Source organism: Anomalospiza imberbis, chromosome 6, assembly GCF_031753505.1.
Source record: "Anomalospiza imberbis isolate Cuckoo-Finch-1a 21T00152 chromosome 6, ASM3175350v1, whole genome shotgun sequence".
NCBI classification, from domain to species: Eukaryota; Metazoa; Chordata; class Aves; order Passeriformes; family Viduidae; genus Anomalospiza; species Anomalospiza imberbis.
Window position 1 is genome coordinate 45,040,079 of NC_089686.1, and position 16,066 is coordinate 45,056,144.

The window sequence follows — 16,066 nt, forward strand, 5'->3', positions numbered from 1 at the left end:
TTGTGAAGAGGATTGGAGTTGGCTTAGTAATTGTCCCTCCTCCTCTGCAGGCGAACTGCAGATTCCTATCAAGAATCAAAGCAGTCCAGCACACATTCTGACTCCATCTTGATGGCTTTAGCAGACCTCCTTGCGTGCAGGTACTGCAGAGCAGCAGGTCTTTTAAGTGACTGTCTGAAATACAGGCCCTTAAATGATACAGCACCCTTGAACCTCACTTGAATAAATCCTGCTAGGGAGGAAATGTTTCACAGAGAAACTGAAGAGAAAACCAGAAAGTTACAACTCAGAAACTGGCTTTCCCTTCATGGGAACTGGTTTGGAGAGTTTATTTTTTTACTATTTAAACAAAACAAGCCTATGTACCAGTGGTATATGGACTGGCACAATGCTTCACTCCCATCACTCACTCTGCTAGAGGAGTGTTTAACTCCAAAATGCTCAGGATTCATCCATAATCTTCCTTGGTTCTGTATGCTTCTTCTATGGAAGTGCAACCTGGATGGACCATTAGGAAGTGATAACTTTGGAGTTGCTTTGTAGATTTTTGGAAAAGACACAGTACTGACTGCAGAAGAAGAGCTGTCACAGAAGTTACAGTTTTCAAGCTAAACTTGGAGCTAGAATACATACATGGAACATGGGTGTGGGGTTTTAAACACAAACACAGCTGATACATTTCTTTAAAAATAAGAATTCAGAAACCTTAATGGCACTGTTAGCACAAGAATGAGAGAATGTGATGTAGTTGTGCATACATTTAGGCTGGCAATTGGACACCTCTGAAAGTCTCAGAGGAGCAGTTCTGCCGTAACCTGTCTGTAGACAGAATGAGAAAGGGCCGGTGGTGTGAAAAATAAGGCTTGACCAAATAATAGAAGCAACTACCCTGTTTACCAGGAAGACAGTGTCAGCCTATTTCATTCCTCAGGCTGTTTCACTGCTTTAAATTATTGTTTAATGTTACCCTTGAACTGGCAGTAAAGATAACAACCTGTTGCAGGATGTGTTAGGAATGCCTGCGCTGTAAGGCCTGTTACATTTGTTACCTCTGCAACTGCCATTGCCCGAGGAGTGCTGAGACTGAAAACTACACCTTCCGCATGAGCCTTCTGCTGGAGTTACATGAATAAGAATACTGGTTCTTTCATTCTGTCTGCCATTAAAATAACATTATCAAATTGTAAGCTGCCTCCTGGGCGAGGCAATGAGAAACATACCTAAAAATACCTCTCCTGGTGTGTTCTAGAACAGGTTTTCTAGTATACTGTGTATACTACTTGCTTTTTTTCTTTTTCCCCTTTCTGGTTGCCCCTCTCGGATCAGATGCTGTTACCTGTTTAAGGGAAGAAATCTTATTTATTCAATACATGCAGTAGTTTGGTAACAGTATAACCTCTTTTTAGTGTCCTTTCATTCCTGTGCAAGAGTGGTGGTGCCAAAAGCTTGTTCAGCACAGGCAGGGAGGGATGCTGCACCAGGAATTTGACTTGGGCCCTACTCTGCCACCATGGTTGACTCATAGGTGACCTCCAGTACTGCTTTTGGGACATAACCCTGGCCCTGCCCTCTGGCCAGAAATGTTCAGGTTCTTGAGAGCTGCTCTCAGGTTGGATGGAGAAAGAGAGGGTGGGGTTCTCCGGCAGAGCTCGGGGAGGCGGGAGCGGCACCAGAGGAGGAAGCGAAAGGGGGAGGCGAGCGCCTGGAGGATCCAGCTGGTGCCACGCTGCAGGGTCATGGCTCAGCCCAGAGCCTGTGAGTAGCTGCCCTGGCTCTTCACTCTGCTCCGGCTCAGTGGTGGTGGGAGTTCTTTGGGTTGTCCCTGAGGGAGAGACTGGGCATTTGGGAGAGGGTGAAGGCTTGCTTTCCTGCTGGGCTTGGAGCATATCCCACGTTTTGGTGGTGGTGCTGAGATATGATGAGTCAGTCCTGAGCTGGGTGCATTGCATAAGGGGATGCTGTGCTTGGCGTCATGGGAGGAAGTGAAACAAGGGAGAGGAAAGCAAATGTAACCACGTTTTGCTCTGGTATCGTGTGATGCCCATCCCATTGATGCTCTCCTCACCTGCAAATCTCTCTTCTCTAAACACCCTCTGTTTGGGGACATTTTCAGCTGTCACTGAGTCCCTTCCTGTGTACCCTATCCTCTGGGAGACCCCATCGTCCCTGCGTTATTTCCCCAGTTTCCCAGGGCTGGGAGCATCCCTGCCAGGAATCACAGCATCATCTGGAGGGGGGAGGATGTGAGAGAGGAAGTGTCTGAACTCACTGGCCCTGGCCTCAGTGCATCCCCGTAGCTGTGGTCAAGAGCTGCGAGTGGGCTGGGTGAGTTATTTGGGGAGCAGCTGTCCTGGTGTGGGCTCTGCCCCCACAGCCCACTGCTGGGATTAGAAATTTTGGGGTAGATGCATCTGTGGCTAGAGCTCTTGCAGGGCTCAAAGCATGAGAGCAGATTTGTTAACAACATGACACTTGGGCTGCAGGTCAACATCTGATGGGAACTGTTCCTGCATCTTCAGTCCCAGCCAAGATCCTCAGCTTCACTTCCTCTCTTGAGAGGACACATGAGCTGTTCAGGCAGAAATTGTGGTTGCACTGTTCAACCAGCTCCTCTGCTTTTCCTTGCGTGCCAAAATTATCCAAAAGTCATGCAAAAGAAAAAAAAAAAAAAAAAAAAAAAAAAAAAAAAAAAAAAAAGGTCTGGAATTCCAAAGGGTCAAAGTCTCTTTTAACCACCTTCCCTGTCCCATGTGTCCAGGTCAGGAGCAGGAGGATAGATTGTGTGAAGTGAATCTCTCTACCCAGAGGCTGCGTGTGCTCCCTCTCACAGTCCTGAGCAATTCCATGCTAGAGAGCCTTGACCTCGACAGGAACAAGCTCAGAAGGATCACTGGCATTTCTAAGCTTTGCAACCTCAAGAGGCTGATACTGTCCAAGAATGAGTTTGTGGACTTTCCGAGTGAAATCCAGAGCCTGGTCTGTTTGGAGAGGCTTGAGCTGAATCAGAACCAAATCCGGATCATCCCAGAGGGGGTTTTCTCCCATCTCCCCAGGCTTAAGCACCTGCGGCTGAACAACAACCGTCTCTGTGCCCTCCCCAGGGACCTGGCAGCTTGTCGAGGCAGCCTCCAGTACCTCAACATCTCCAACAACCTGTTCCGCACCTTCCCGCAGCCCGTCCTGCAGCTGGCATGCTTACAGGAGTTCCATGTGCAGAATAACGCCCTTCGCCAGCTCCCCAGGGAGCTCTTCCAGGGACAATCCCTGAAAATGTTTAAGGCCAGTGGGAACCCCCTCCGGGAGCCGCCCAGTGAAGTGTGTGCTGGTGGCATTCAGCAGATCCGGAATTACTTCAACCAACTTCAGCATGGTGTGGGGCAGGAGGACAAGAGGGTCAAGACCATGTTCCTGGGGGCCTCGCTGGCGGGGAAATCCACCATCTGCAGAAGCCTGAAGCAAGGGCAATCCAAACTGGTGCCCAAGGAAGAGCGAACGGTTGGGATAGAGATCAGTGAGTTCCAGATCAAGGATTTCACATTTCTCTTCTGGGACTTTGCTGGCCAGCTGGAATACTACATGACTCACCATGTGTTCATCACCCCACAGGCTCTCGTCATCCTTGTCATCAATCTTCACATGTAAGTGCTGAGCTGGTTTGGATTCCAGATAGAGTGGGGGAACTAAAAAAGAGCTGGGCAAACTGCACTGCACAAATTCACACCATTTCCCTTGGACCTTGAGGCCTGGTCTTCTCACCATTGGCATAGCTGGCTCTCCCTCTAGCCCTTTTTGCAGATCAGCCTTTTAATCCACCAGCTCTGTCATCACCTTGCCAAAGGCCTCTGTTTGGAAGGGTTGAAATAAGCATCATCTCCTTATGTGACAAATGAACCTCATCTAAGTGGACTTGCTTTCTGCAAGAAGCAAATCCCTGTGATCCCTCGTGCATCCTGTGGTATTCCCTGAACATGGAGGGAGCATCAGGCTTGGGTTTGGTGCTACAGAGGGATGCTCTTGTCCACAGCAGGGTTTGATTCTGCTAAACCCCACAGCATAAGGATGGGGAACTGAAGTATGAACCTGGATACAGCCCATGTCAGTGGGCTGTATCTCAGATTCTGAGATCTGAGCTCTTGTCCAGTGAGCTCCTGGGACAGCACAGAGTGTGTGGTCAGGCCTGTACTGGTGGAAGTTGGCTGGAGATCCAGAGAGTGAGATGTGAATTTGGGATTTTCTTCTTCTCCCTCTCCAGGTACCAAACTAACGACAAAACTTTCAAGGAGCTCGTTGGTTTCTGGATCAACAACCTGTCCATGCGAGTCCCAAACTCAGTGGTGCTTCCTGTGGGAACCCATGTGGACTGCTGCCAGGAGCAGGAGGTAGCAGAGAAGACACATGACATCATGGCCAGGATCACAGCCATGCTGGCAGAGAGAAAAAGCAACCTTGCTCACTTCATCGACAACCTGGAGGGCAGTGAGGAGCCCAAGTTTTACGTGGACCAGTGGGAGAGGCTGAAAGAGATGGAGAGCTGCATGTTAACTGTAGGGCTGAGATTATCCTGGGTTCTGGCTGGCTGAGGTCACCCTGTCTGGCAGCCCAGTGTGCTACTGGCTAAGGTGACCTGGTGCAAATGCATCAGGCCATTGCTGCAGCCCCTCCCTAGGCTGGGGTGGATGTGGTAACTCCTGGCTGTGACCTGCAGCATCCTTGTCCTTAGTAGGTGATGGGCACCTCCTCCTGTGGCTTGTAACTAGTGCTTGAGGAGGAGTGTGAGGGGTCATTTACCATCACCAGGTGATTTTCAGGAAGTGCTGTAGAACAGAGGTGTCAAGGAAGTGCCTCTGAAACTGAGCCAGTGGCGTGTCTCACCCTGGGTGACCTCATTAGGGCATTAGGTCCTTCCTTTACCTCACAGGCTAAAAAACTCCTCTGGATGTGCTTTTGTCAGGTATGTGCTTCCCCTTTCCCAGATCTTAAACTTAGTTGCTGTCAACTGCACGGATCACCGTGACATCAGAAAGCTCAAGGCCATTATTTTGAAGTATGTGAAGAATGAGGAGCTCTTCCCAGAGGTTGTCCGAGTGCTGCCGCCCGTCTACAGGCAGGTGGAAGCTGCCATCGTGGATATTGCACAGAGCGAGGAGATGGCAGACCATGGTGAGTGCTCTGTCACCTCTGCCATGCCTTTCTGAGAGGAGCTTCTGTCCTGTGCCTGGGATAGGCTCTCTCCAGGGCTTTCCTGAATTAGGGATGGGCTCTCCAGTGCTTGCTGCACCCTCTGGTCCTGTTTCTGTGGCAGTGGAGCCACTGCTGAAGACCTTGCAGTGTTAATGCTGAAGCATGCCTGAGCAGGCCACGTCTGGTTTCTTGCTTTCCAGTGATGTTTTTCGTTCTCCTCTTTTCCCTGTATAAGCAATTAAAAACATCTTGCAGGAAGGAGCTCCACAGCTTTAATGCAACTATGTGGTTCTCAAATCTACATCCTGCTAACCTTATTTAATGGCCCCTACCCTTCCCTAGACCCTTTTTCCATGTGTCCTGTGACTTAGCAGAACTAGCAGACAGCTCCAGCCCCTTGCTTATATAACTAAAGCAAGTATGAATTCCACCAGTTCCCAGTGACATCTCTGGCCCCTCTGGCCAGTGTAGGATTAAAGAACAAGGAGGAAATACCTTTCTTTTGTGGAGATAAGCCTGATTTTGTTGCCTGTCTCTCTACATTGCTGAACGGCAGTCTGAGGTTTAACTGGCAATCTGAGGTTTCCTGGCTGGAAACAAACCTGCTTCCTCAAACAATAATTTAAAAACCCCCCAGTACTAGCCTTGTTTTTCAGAAAGTCCTGGCAGGCTGTTCCCACTGCTGAGGCAAGGCAAAGCTGTGAGGGCTTCAGGGTGGCAGTTGGACATCTGAGGAGAGGCAGAACATTTTTGGTCACAGTCACTGAGCACGCTGATCCCAGCTACTTCCCCAGGGTTGGCATAGGTGACGTGGGTGTTTGCTGGCTCTCTGAAGCATCTGCCTTGGAATGCTGTGTCTGATAGATGCATGCTGAGCTCCTGCATCTCCCTCTAGGCATGATGGACCTCCAGTACCTACTCAGCAAACTCTCCCAGCGCAAGCACCTGGCCAGCCTGGACAGAGAGCTCCTCCAGGACATCTTGCGGTACCTCCACCGCATCGGGCTCGTCGTGTGGTATGAGGAAATCAATCACTTGGAAAGCACTGTCTTCCTCCAGCCTACATTTTTAATAACGATGTTCAAGGTGAGTGTGGGGATCAGGACCATGTCTGTAGAGCCCAAGTTCTGCAGCTTTGCTGGGCTCCTCTCACTGGCACCTCATCTCTCCCTCTCTTCCCATGCAGCTCCTGGTGCGGCACCACCTCGTCCAGCAGCTTGAGAGCATCTCTGTGGAGACGCTGATCGGGGAACATGCCACCATCAGAGACAGGGCCAACTGGGTGTGGACCTTCAAGTCAAAGGCAATGCTGTGCCACAAGGCTGTGCGTGCCTTGGTGAAGCACCAGCTATGTTCGGAAGGGAGGTGGGATGTCTTTGAGGAAATCATGGGACACAGGCCTCACAGAGGGAGAGGGAAGCTCTTCAGCCTCCTGGAGCACTTTGAGCTTTGTCTGGAGGTGAAGCACACTGAAGCACTCAACCCGCAGGCCAGGGAGTTTGTGCCTGGGAAGCCGTGGGAGACAACACGGAGCCAAGGCAAGTCCTGGTACTTGTTCCCAACCTATCTGAACCAGACAGAGGAAGTGTCTGAGTTCTGGGGAGGAGATCACCCTGAGGACCTCCACATCCGTGCCTACTTCTCACCCGAAATACCTGAGGGCTTCTTCCAGAGGTAAGCACTGGTTTCTGGCCATCAATGAGGTTTGAGTTTGATCGGTGCAGTGCCAGGATGACTCTCAGCAAGGCCTTGGCTCTTAAAACTGGGTCTGCTGAGGCCTGAGGCTGGGAGTCAAGATACCAGGGTGGCTTCTCAGCTATGCCACACATGTAGGGCGCTGGGTGAACTCCTTGTGATGTTCACTGTCTGGATGTGAGCAAAGGCCACACTCCTTCTGGTTCACCTTTCATCTGGAGGGGGTGTTTGGATAATCTGTGTCCATCCAGGAAGGCAGAGGTCTCACATTCTCACCCAAGAATGTTCTAGTTTCTATGGGTGTTGGAACTATACCAGTTTTTGGAACTTCTCCTGGTTTTCTGGACTTGTGTCTAGAGTTTTATCTGATGGTGTTGTGGTTAAACCCTAACTAGCAACCAAACACCACAGTGCCACTTGCTCCCCAGCTGGACTGGGGAGAGAATCAGAAAAGCGAGAAAACTCATGGGTTGAAATAAGGACAGGTTAATAGTTGAAATAAATTATAATAATAACAGTAATAGCTATAATAATATTGTAATGAAAAGGAAATCAGCAAAGAGAGAAACAAAACCAAAGAACAGGTGTTACAAAAAAAAAAAAAAAAAAAAAAAACAATTCCTCAGCATTAACCAACTCATGCCCAGCCTGTTCTCAAGCAATGGTCCCCCAGCCAGCTCTCCCCCAGGTTTATATGCCGAGCATGGTGCCACTGTGTATGGGATAACCCTTTGGTCATTTGGGGTCAGCTGTCCTGGCTGTCCCCTCCCAGCTCCCTCGCTGGTAGGGCAGCCTGAGAACCTGAAAAACCCTTGACTTGAGGTAAGCCCTGCTCAGCAGCAACTAAAACATTGGTGTGTTATCCACATCATTCTCATCCTAAATCCAAAGCACAGCACTGTACCAGCTACTAGGAAGAAAATTAACTCCATCCCAGACAAAACCAGGACAAAATGGCCAACTCTGGAAGGATCTCTTGGTTTAAGAGGCTGCTCCTGCTGCTTGAGCTTTCAATAGGGGAAGGTCCTCATTTGGAGTCTGTTCTTACTGAAACTTGGTTCATATTTTCAACTCCATCCAGTCCAGCATTAGGGATAAGCTAGGAGAAAAGTGATGAAAGCCATGGGCAATCTCCTTGCAGGTTGCTGGTGAAAGCTTGCTCCTTCTATTCCACGCACTGGGTGGCCAAGGTGACCTGCCTGCTTGTATGCAATGGCAAACCTCTGCTGATCAAAGAGAATAACCAGAGGGCCTACAGCTACCTGGAGCTCCGCAGCAGAAAGCCATCAGAAAGGACAGGTAAGATCCCTGATCCATATTTCATGACTCCCAACCCCTTGTCTCTCTCCTGCCACTTCCAACCCTATGGGAAATGTCCCAAGAAGCCTTTGCCACATGTCCTAGTCTGGCCTGGGTCCACCAGCAGTCCACTTAAAGGTTTCCCCTTTCTCCATGGAATTCTGTTCAGGACTCCTCTAGAGGTATCACATGAAAGTGGAAAGCCAAGTTTTCCTTCTTGTCATGAAACAAATGGGTCATCCTTCCCCAGAAGGTCCCAGCAGAAGGTCCCCAGTAAAAGGGCCACCCAAGCTGGGGAGCTCTTCCAACATATCATTAAATTCCTTACGGAAGTTTGGTTAACTGGGGATGGAGCTGGTCTGACAGCTGAGGCTGTGGACTGGAAATGATGTGTGGGTCACAACAGAATCTCCCGGGCTGCTGTGGCTGGAGGCTGTAAGAAAGATACGTTCTCCTTTTGCCTGGAAGGGTTCCAGTTTGCCTGGGACTTCCTCGTGGCAGTTGTGCTCATCATCCAGAAGCTCGCTGAGGAGTGGCCGGGGCTGCACATGTGTGTGAAGACTCCCTGCCGAACGTCCGGCTGTCCCGCAGAGTTCCTCTGGCCAGACATGGATGGCACAGGTGCCACGTACGTACACACTGTGCCATCCAAGCAAGGGTGGGACCTGGGTGGCCACTACTGCAATGCTGGTGCAGCTGGTTAGCTTCTAAAAGCCACGTGAAATTAGTCATGAAACTCACCAGGCACTACAGTGCCCTTCTCCCGACCATAGCAGCTCGTATCCCAAGTGGTGTTAACACTTACTGGTGTGGGAAATTGGAGCATGGAGGGAAAGGTGAAGAAGCTGAGACTCTGGGGCTCAGGCACATCATGTTCACTCTGGACATGTGCCCACATATCCCTGTTTCATGAAGAGCTAAAGGTGCTCAGGCACCTGGGAGGGCAGCGGCTGTCCCACCAACAGCTGCACCTCACGTCAGGGTGGGAAGAGCAAAGCCTCTTCAATGGCCTCGGCATCATATTCCAAGGGAAGTGCTGAGAGCAGCTCCCGCTGCTTCTTTCCTGGGCTTTTTCCTCCACAGGACAAAGGAAGACGTTAAAACCTGTGGGACGTGTGGGCACCGTTTTGGTGCAGAGCTGCTCCTGCCCAAAGGTGAGCCCGGTGTCCCGAGTTTGTGCCGCAGCTGTGCTCAGGGGAAGGAGGGCTGAGGGTTTCATGGAGCAGAGGAGCTAAGGGTGTCCCATTCCCACAGTACCCAGGCCACTGGAGGAGCCCCCGGCACAGCCCTCTGCTCACTATTACGTGACAAGCTACGGGACCACCACCTTTGGGCCCAGCAGCATCCAGGTCACTCGGCAGGTAAGGACACTGCTACCTCCCCTTGCCCAGGGACCAACAGTGATGGTCAGGCTCCTGAAACGAGGGGGTGCAGTTGCTTGCAGCCTGGGGAGGACACACCCCATCTTCAGGCAGCCCTCTGGTTTCCACACTCCTCCCTGAGATACCATCCCCTTTGCACCTCTGAGCTGGTGGTCTGGGTGTTTCTTGTTGTACTTACTGCCTTATTTTTCCAGAACATCTCCAGTGAGTAACTCTGGGCAGTGCTCAATGAAGAATTACTTTTGTTTAGCCCAAGCCAAGATGCCCTCAACACATTCTGCTTGCGAGTCATGTTTGCAGCCTTAATGCATGCAAATAAATGCATTGATAAATGCATCCCTTCACACTGGGAAGTCACCTCATCCACTCAAATTTAAGGGGAAGAAGGTGCTGATAAAGCTCTCTGATACCAGCCCACCCCTGCCAGCAGGGACTTTGCTGAGACAAGGCTGGGCACAGACCCCCGTGGTTTTGGGGGTAGAAAGGGGTGGTGAAGATTTCAGACTGATAGAAGAGGCAGATAACCAGGCAAGAGAGAACTATGTTCCTATATATATATTTTTTTTTTTTAACTTGGAAAAATTAAGAAAATAAATCTGTAAATTACCACCCTCCACAAAAACACACACTAGAAGCTGACAGAGAGGAAAAGCAGGAGAGGAAAAGCAGTGTGAGCTCCAGAACTGGTCAATGAAGTTGTCCTCGGGCTGGGGGCCGCTGGTTTGCAGAGCCTGGGATGCCCAGTGGTCCTGCTGCCTGTGCCAGGGCCATGGGGAGCGGGGCAGGTGGGCTCAGCCCAGCTGCATGTTGTACTGATCGATGAGCTCCATGAGGTCGAAGGAGTTGGAGAGCTGCAAGCTGATGGTGTGGCTGTCCAGGGAGGAGGCTCCCTCCCGCAGCACCTGCTCGTAGTAGTACTCACAGAACTTGGGCACCAGCTGCAGCAGCAAAACATCGGGGTTAGGGGCAGCTGCCTGATATAGCTCAACAACCTGCATGGCCCTGTCCTCCTGGAGTGCAGGGAGGAGATGTCTGGGGCACGCTTTGTCTCCCCCAACCCCTGAGGGTCCCTGTCCCTGGGTATCTGCCTTCCATACCATCCCACCCAGACCCCAAGTGTTCTCTGGCCCATTCTCAACCCATGTTCTCCCTGGTCCCCAAGGGTTCCCTCCCTGGTCATGCAGCCCCCCATGTTATCAAGGGTACCCCTCCCTGTCACTCAATTCCTCCACCTCTCTCAGCCCCCAAGGTACCCCCTCCTTGGGTAGCCAGATGTCCATCTGCCCCAGATCCTGAGGGCTCACAAATCACCATGTCCACTGCACATTGAGGGCCTCCTTCCTTGTGCACCCAAGCACTCACCTCCCCTGGCCCCTGAGGCTCCCCCTGCCCAGTCCCTGAGGAAACTCCATCACCTATCCATCACCTAGAAGTCCCCATCCCTGGGCACTCAGAATCCAACCTGCCTCAGTCCCCAAGGGTCCCTCTTCAGGCACCCAGACCCTCCATCTCCCACCCAACTCGACCTCGAGGGTCCCCCTCCTCAGGCACCCAGAGTCCCAGCTCCCCTGGCCTCCAGGAGTCCCTCCCCTTCCCTGGGCAGCAGTGGGATAATGGTGGGTTTTGGCTACTGCACCTTGACCAGGATGAGCTTAGACTCCTTAGGCTTGGCCTTGGAGAAGGCCTGCCCAAAGCAGAGGTAGATGGTGAAGTCAGGGGATCGCCGCCTTTGGCCGTTGCGGAAGTCCCTCAGCTCTGTGAGGCAAAACAGGGCTCAGTTTTGGGGTGAGCCTGGAGGCAAAGAGGGGCTGGGAGGGTTTGGATGCTTGTAACATCCTGGAGCTGGCTCCCATGAGCCCCAAACCAGGCTGGGCAGGAAACAACACACAGGGAACTACGTGACACCCCTTCCCACCTGTGCAAAACTCATGGAAGTCAAAGATAGGCGTTTCCTGGTCTCGGCAGAGCAGGTTGGGTGGGGGCTCCTCAACCCCCTCGAGCTGCTGGGACAAGGCCCAGAACACCTTGCACTTCTCCCGGCGGGTGGCAAAGACCTTGTAGGCGCGTTGTTCCAGCTGCAGCCCCGCGATGCCCAGCAGCTCCTCGGTGATGCGCCGCTGCTTGCTGTCAGCCAGGCTGGCGGGGCTGGGGAAGCGCACCACGTGCCAGGGGCACGGGGCCCCCGGCAGGCTGGGGGGCTGGTACGTCAGCAGGCAGTGGCTGCCCCCAACCACCTCGCGGTGGAACTCCTTCCCCCGGTAGTAGATGGTGACATCCAGGATGGAGACAATGCCATCTGCACCAGGAAGCGAGCAGCAGCTGCATCCTCCAAACCGAAAGGTTCCCCCTCCCCAACACACCCTCCAAGCATATTTACTGTTAATAATTGTAATAATAATAATTTATAGCTATTCATAATTAATAACCCTCACCTGTGTTATCCAGCAGCAGCCGTGGCTGTGGCACGGGACTGGCGGTGGGCACGAACAACGTCGCGCCCGGCACATACTGCATGGGGACCGTGCCCTCCGTCAGGTGGCACGGCGGTGGCACGGCCCCTGCAACGGGAGATGAGCAGCATTGTATCACCATTCCAGATGCCACCCTGGCCTCTTCCCACCCCATTATGGCATTCCCACAGCCAGGGCCAGGTCCTGTCCCATGGCACCCACCTGTCTCCTCCAGTGGCATGAGGCCCGTTGGTGGGTAGGTGTCCAAGGTGGGCTGCTCCACCGTGGGCACCCATTGTGGAAATGTCGTGGGAGGGAAGCAGCAGTTTTGGCTGGTGTCTGAGTAAGGCTGGAGCAGGGTGTCCTGGTGAGGCTGGAGTACGATGTCCTGGTGGGGAGTGTCCCTGGCAGGGAAACCATCTGTGGGAAGGTTCTGAGGTCACTCACCCAGGCAGTCACCAACTCTGCACCCCGTGAGCAGACCAACTCTCACCTGCAGGCACCCAGGATGGGGCCAGCGAGCCAAGGTTGCCAGGAGAGATGTCACACTGCTGCAGCAGCTCCTCCAGGATCAAGAGCTCTGTGGAGTCGGTGCTTCCTAAGGGGGAGCACGGTGGCTATGATGTCTCATAGCCACAAAATTACTCCCGGTTGAGCCCAGTGGGTATCCTCCCCCCAAAAAAGATTGTGGGACTAGTGCTTACCTGGGACAGCAATGGCTGAGGCCATGTCTTGGGGGTGGAGCTCCAGCTGGAAAGGGAAGGAGAATGGGATCTTACTGCTGTGGTTGCCAGGCACCCAGCCTCCCTCAGCCCACATTTTGGCCAAGTGCTGGGCCGCAGCTTGGGCGCAATGCTTGTGGAGTGGCAGCAGGGATCCCCCCTGGCCTGCTGTGCCCACCCGGCTACCTGCAGCTGCTGTTGTGCTGCCTGCTGGTCCACCACAGGGTTGGGGATGCTGGAATCTCCCTCCTTGCTATCGTGGAGGGTGGCTGAAAGGAGAGCACCAGGAATGGCAGGCCCTGAGATTGCCCACCCCATCCAACACAGCCCCTCCATGGGGCGAGGCTCACCTGAGACAATGGAGAAGACCTTGTGGGGGTCATCACCACGCTTGGAGTGGTCCTGTTCCAGCTTGAACAAGTGGGTGCTGCTCAGGGCACAGCGGAAGTTGGTCTTCCACTTGGCCGGGTCCTCGGAGCCTTCCTCATACCGCCCACTGACCTTTGCCCAGGCCTGGGGGTGCAGGGAGGTGAACATGGGCTCCCTGGCTCCATGAGAATGGAGGTTTCCAGGGATGACTGGTCTTCCCCACCTCCCCAGCTCCCACCTTGAAGACCTCAGCTTGCGGCTGGTCACCATCCTATCCCACACACCTTGAAGACCCTGAAGCTGCTGCTGGCGACCCCCACCCCGCCCACCTTGAGGAGCTCCGCGTCGCTGCTGACGACACTCATCCCACCCACCTTGAAGACCTCCAGGTCACTGCTGGTGATGTCCTTCCTGGCGTTGTGCTTCCAGGGGACGCGGAAGATGGTGTGGGCAGAGTCGATCCAGCGCAGCCCCCGGTAGCTCCCGCTGTTGATGGCGTCCAGCAGCCACTGTCCGAACCGCAGCTTCTGGGCTTCCCTGCGGGCGGGGACCGTCACCGGGAGGGACCGGGGCCACCCGGAGACGGCGACCCGGGGCGGGCCGGGGGTGCTGGGCGCGCTTACCCCTCCTTCTCCGGTGCTGCCATGGGGCCGGGTCCGCAGAGCCGCCGTGCCGTGCCGTGCCCTCGGCGCGGGGGCGGCCGCCTCCTTCCCGATCCTTTATCCGGCTCTCGTTTTCCTGGAAATCACGTGTCCCTTGCGAAAGTGAAACTGCCGCCGCTCCGGCGGGGCGGTGTCGCCGCTCCCGGGGGAGCCCGCGAGATGCTCGGGCGGCGGCGACGCCGCTGCGCAGCCCGCGCACAGCCCTGCCCACACCGTCCGTCATTCAATCAATAAAGCGGACCTAACGCTGAGCGTGGGAATCCCGGAGCGCAGGGGTCAGCCACACCCGCCCCAGCCGGGGCTTCCCGCGCTGGAAACCCCCGCGCCGTGTCCAGATGTTTATTTTAATCCTTCTTCTCCCGGCTGCCTTGGCTTGCACGCCTGAAGTGACAGACCAGCAAAGGCCCAAGCGCGGCGGGCAGCGCTCGGCACCGAGGCAGAGGCGAACCGGCCCATGCCCCCGACAGGAGGCGGGTCAAGGGCAGCAACAGCGACCACCCGGCTCTTCCCTGAGCCCTTCGATTTCTGTGGGGAGCAGTAAAAACAACCCAAACTCCCTGAGAGGCTTTTCGAGTTCCTTACCCACGGACCAGGAAGGGGTGGAGGGGTCAGTGAGGCTGAAGCATGGGACTGCAGCCTTTTTCCCAATGTGCAGCTTGTTTTTTGGGGCAATTTCTTCTTTGCAGGAACTCCCTACTGCCTACTAGGCACTCTATGTGTTCTTTCAGAACACTGCCTATTGTTTCCCAGGAAATTCCCCATTTCCTTCCAAAAAAAATCCCCCGTTGCTCTCCAGGAAATTTCCCAGTCACTTTACAGGCTCTTTCCTCCTGGTTTCCTGGGAAATGTCTTTGTCGCTTTCCAGGCCGTTCGGGAAGGCTGAACCTTCCTAGTGCCTCAGCCAATGGGGAAGGGAAGAGGGCACCATGGGGCCGTGAGTTTAGGATAAAAGGAGGGTAACCCCCACTGAAACTTGGAGAGAGAAAACGCCACAGGTGTCTGCGCTGGGGGACTTTCTCACTTTATTTAATTCTCACTTTATTTGAATAAAGTTGAAGAACTCCTCTGCCTCCTTTTTGGACACAAACCTCTGGCGTTTGTAGATTTTCCTCACACTGGGAAGCAAGAAATTATTTCCCAAGAAGTACCATTCATCCCCTCCAGGCAATTCCCCTTTTGCTATTCACCAATTCCTCCTTTGCATTCTGGGAAATTTCCCCTCTCGGAAATATCACTTACTTTCTTAAACAATGTCACTTCTGCTTTTCAGGAATTTACCAGGTAATTGAGGTAATTTTCTCCTTGCTTTCATGGAATTTACCTCCTTTTATTTCTAGGCTATTCCCCTTATAGCCTTGTAGGAAATTCCCTCATCACTTTCTAGAAATTCCCTGAATATTTCCCCCTTTGCGTTCAAGGACTTGCTCCTAGTTCTCACATGGAAATTCCGACACTGTCTTAGAGAAATTGTCTTGTCCCCTTTGTTATCTAGGATATTCAGCTTTCCAGGATCGTTTCCTTTTGTGTTCCAGGAATTTTCCTCTTGGCTGCCAGGATTTTTCCTTTTGTTTTGCAGGAATTTCCTCCAAGGATTTTAGGAAATTTAATCCTTCTGTTCCAGGAAATTCCACAAAGCCTAAACTAGCTCGAGCACCTGAACCCATGACAGGGGCATTCAGCAGATCCAGCAAAATGTATTTAAGGGCAGTGAACACCATGGAACTCAAAGAGGAGCCAGGAGAGTCAGGTCAGGTTGGGAGCAAGGGACAAGGCTGACATGGACAAGGTAAGGCTGGAAAGGGCCCGCAGTGGGTGGAGGGACCCTCTGCCAGAGGAACAAGAGGGAAGAAGAAGAAGAAGTGGTGCTGGCTGCTGGCTCCTGCCCCAGGGACAAGCAGCACCTGCAGGGAGGGGAGCAGTGGAGTGTTTATTTACTTTCATTCCTCAATGCTGCAATCAATGCAGAGTGGTTTCAGTTAGTAGGTGATTAAATAAATTGATGGGAATTCACCCATTTTAAACTTTTTTTTTCCTTTTTGCAAGCAGGACCCTGCCTGTCTGGAGAGGGGGGTACCGGTCCTGCACAGCCACAGCTGTTATCCCCTGCCACCTCCCCAAGTCCTGCTGGCTCAGGGACATGTCCAGGAAGCTAAAAATCAGCCTCATTTACATCACCAGCTCCTGCACAGTGGAAGAAGAACTGGAGATTTCAGGAGAAAGAGTCACTTTTACAAAGAAGTTTTTAAAAGCATCCTGAAGGACAAGGAGAGCTTTCCCTGAACCTCAGGCCTTCAGTGCACCAAATT

The 16,066-nt window shown here is 52.9% G+C and overlaps 2 protein-coding genes across 5 annotated transcripts in view; one reads left to right on the top strand and one right to left on the bottom strand.

The window, feature by feature from the left end:
• The first annotated feature begins 44 nt into the window (after nucleotides 1-44).
• On the top strand, nucleotides 45-9,889 carry LOC137475960 (malignant fibrous histiocytoma-amplified sequence 1-like). Of its 4 annotated transcripts, XM_068193858.1 has the most exons (11): nucleotides 45-1,755; nucleotides 2,759-3,638; nucleotides 4,253-4,544; nucleotides 4,974-5,160; nucleotides 6,077-6,267; nucleotides 6,368-6,855; nucleotides 8,018-8,175; nucleotides 8,644-8,803; nucleotides 9,259-9,329; nucleotides 9,430-9,536; nucleotides 9,752-9,889. In XM_068193858.1, exons 1-11 carry the CDS (start codon nucleotides 1,581-1,583, stop codon nucleotides 9,767-9,769), a joined length of 2,727 nt encoding a protein of 908 aa, XP_068049959.1. In that variant the 5' UTR covers nucleotides 45-1,580; the 3' UTR covers nucleotides 9,770-9,889. The 4 variants fall into 4 exon arrangements, 2 of the variants coding, with proteins under 2 accessions (XP_068049959.1, XP_068049957.1); XR_011000162.1 differs by lacking the exon at nucleotides 8,644-8,803; XR_011000161.1 differs by lacking the exon at nucleotides 8,644-8,803 and having other exon boundaries at nucleotides 9,259-9,536; nucleotides 9,752-9,786.
• IRF7 (interferon regulatory factor 7) overlaps nucleotides 9,812-16,066 on the bottom strand; it is a 100,833-nt gene continuing 94,578 nt past the window's right edge. The window contains exons 2-12 of the mRNA XM_068193867.1: nucleotides 13,722-13,778; nucleotides 13,473-13,635; nucleotides 13,080-13,242; nucleotides 12,916-12,998; nucleotides 12,712-12,757; nucleotides 12,501-12,605; nucleotides 12,230-12,427; nucleotides 11,990-12,115; nucleotides 11,473-11,853; nucleotides 11,194-11,312; nucleotides 9,812-10,495 (exon numbers count right to left, since the gene is read on the bottom strand). Coding sequence (XP_068049968.1) covers nucleotides 10,349-10,495; nucleotides 11,194-11,312; nucleotides 11,473-11,853; nucleotides 11,990-12,115; nucleotides 12,230-12,427; nucleotides 12,501-12,605; nucleotides 12,712-12,757; nucleotides 12,916-12,998; nucleotides 13,080-13,242; nucleotides 13,473-13,635; nucleotides 13,722-13,744 — 1,554 coding nt within the window. The 5' untranslated portion in view covers nucleotides 13,745-13,778 and the 3' untranslated portion in view covers nucleotides 9,812-10,348. The remainder of the gene's footprint in view (nucleotides 10,496-11,193; nucleotides 11,313-11,472; nucleotides 11,854-11,989; nucleotides 12,116-12,229; nucleotides 12,428-12,500; nucleotides 12,606-12,711; nucleotides 12,758-12,915; nucleotides 12,999-13,079; nucleotides 13,243-13,472; nucleotides 13,636-13,721; nucleotides 13,779-16,066) is intronic.

Bases quoted from the DNA above. Each gene is read 5' to 3' on its own strand.
- LOC137475960 (XM_068193856.1), top strand. From the start codon at position 1,581: ATGTTCAGGTTCTTGAGAGCTGCTCTCAGGTTGGATGGAGAAAGAGAG. The intron at 3,639-4,252 runs GTAAGTGCTGAG...CTCCCTCTCCAG, and splicing joins CTTGTCATCAATCTTCACAT to GTACCAAACTAACGACAAAA. The intron at 5,161-6,076 runs GTGAGTGCTCTG...ATCTCCCTCTAG, and splicing joins CGAGGAGATGGCAGACCATG to GCATGATGGACCTCCAGTAC.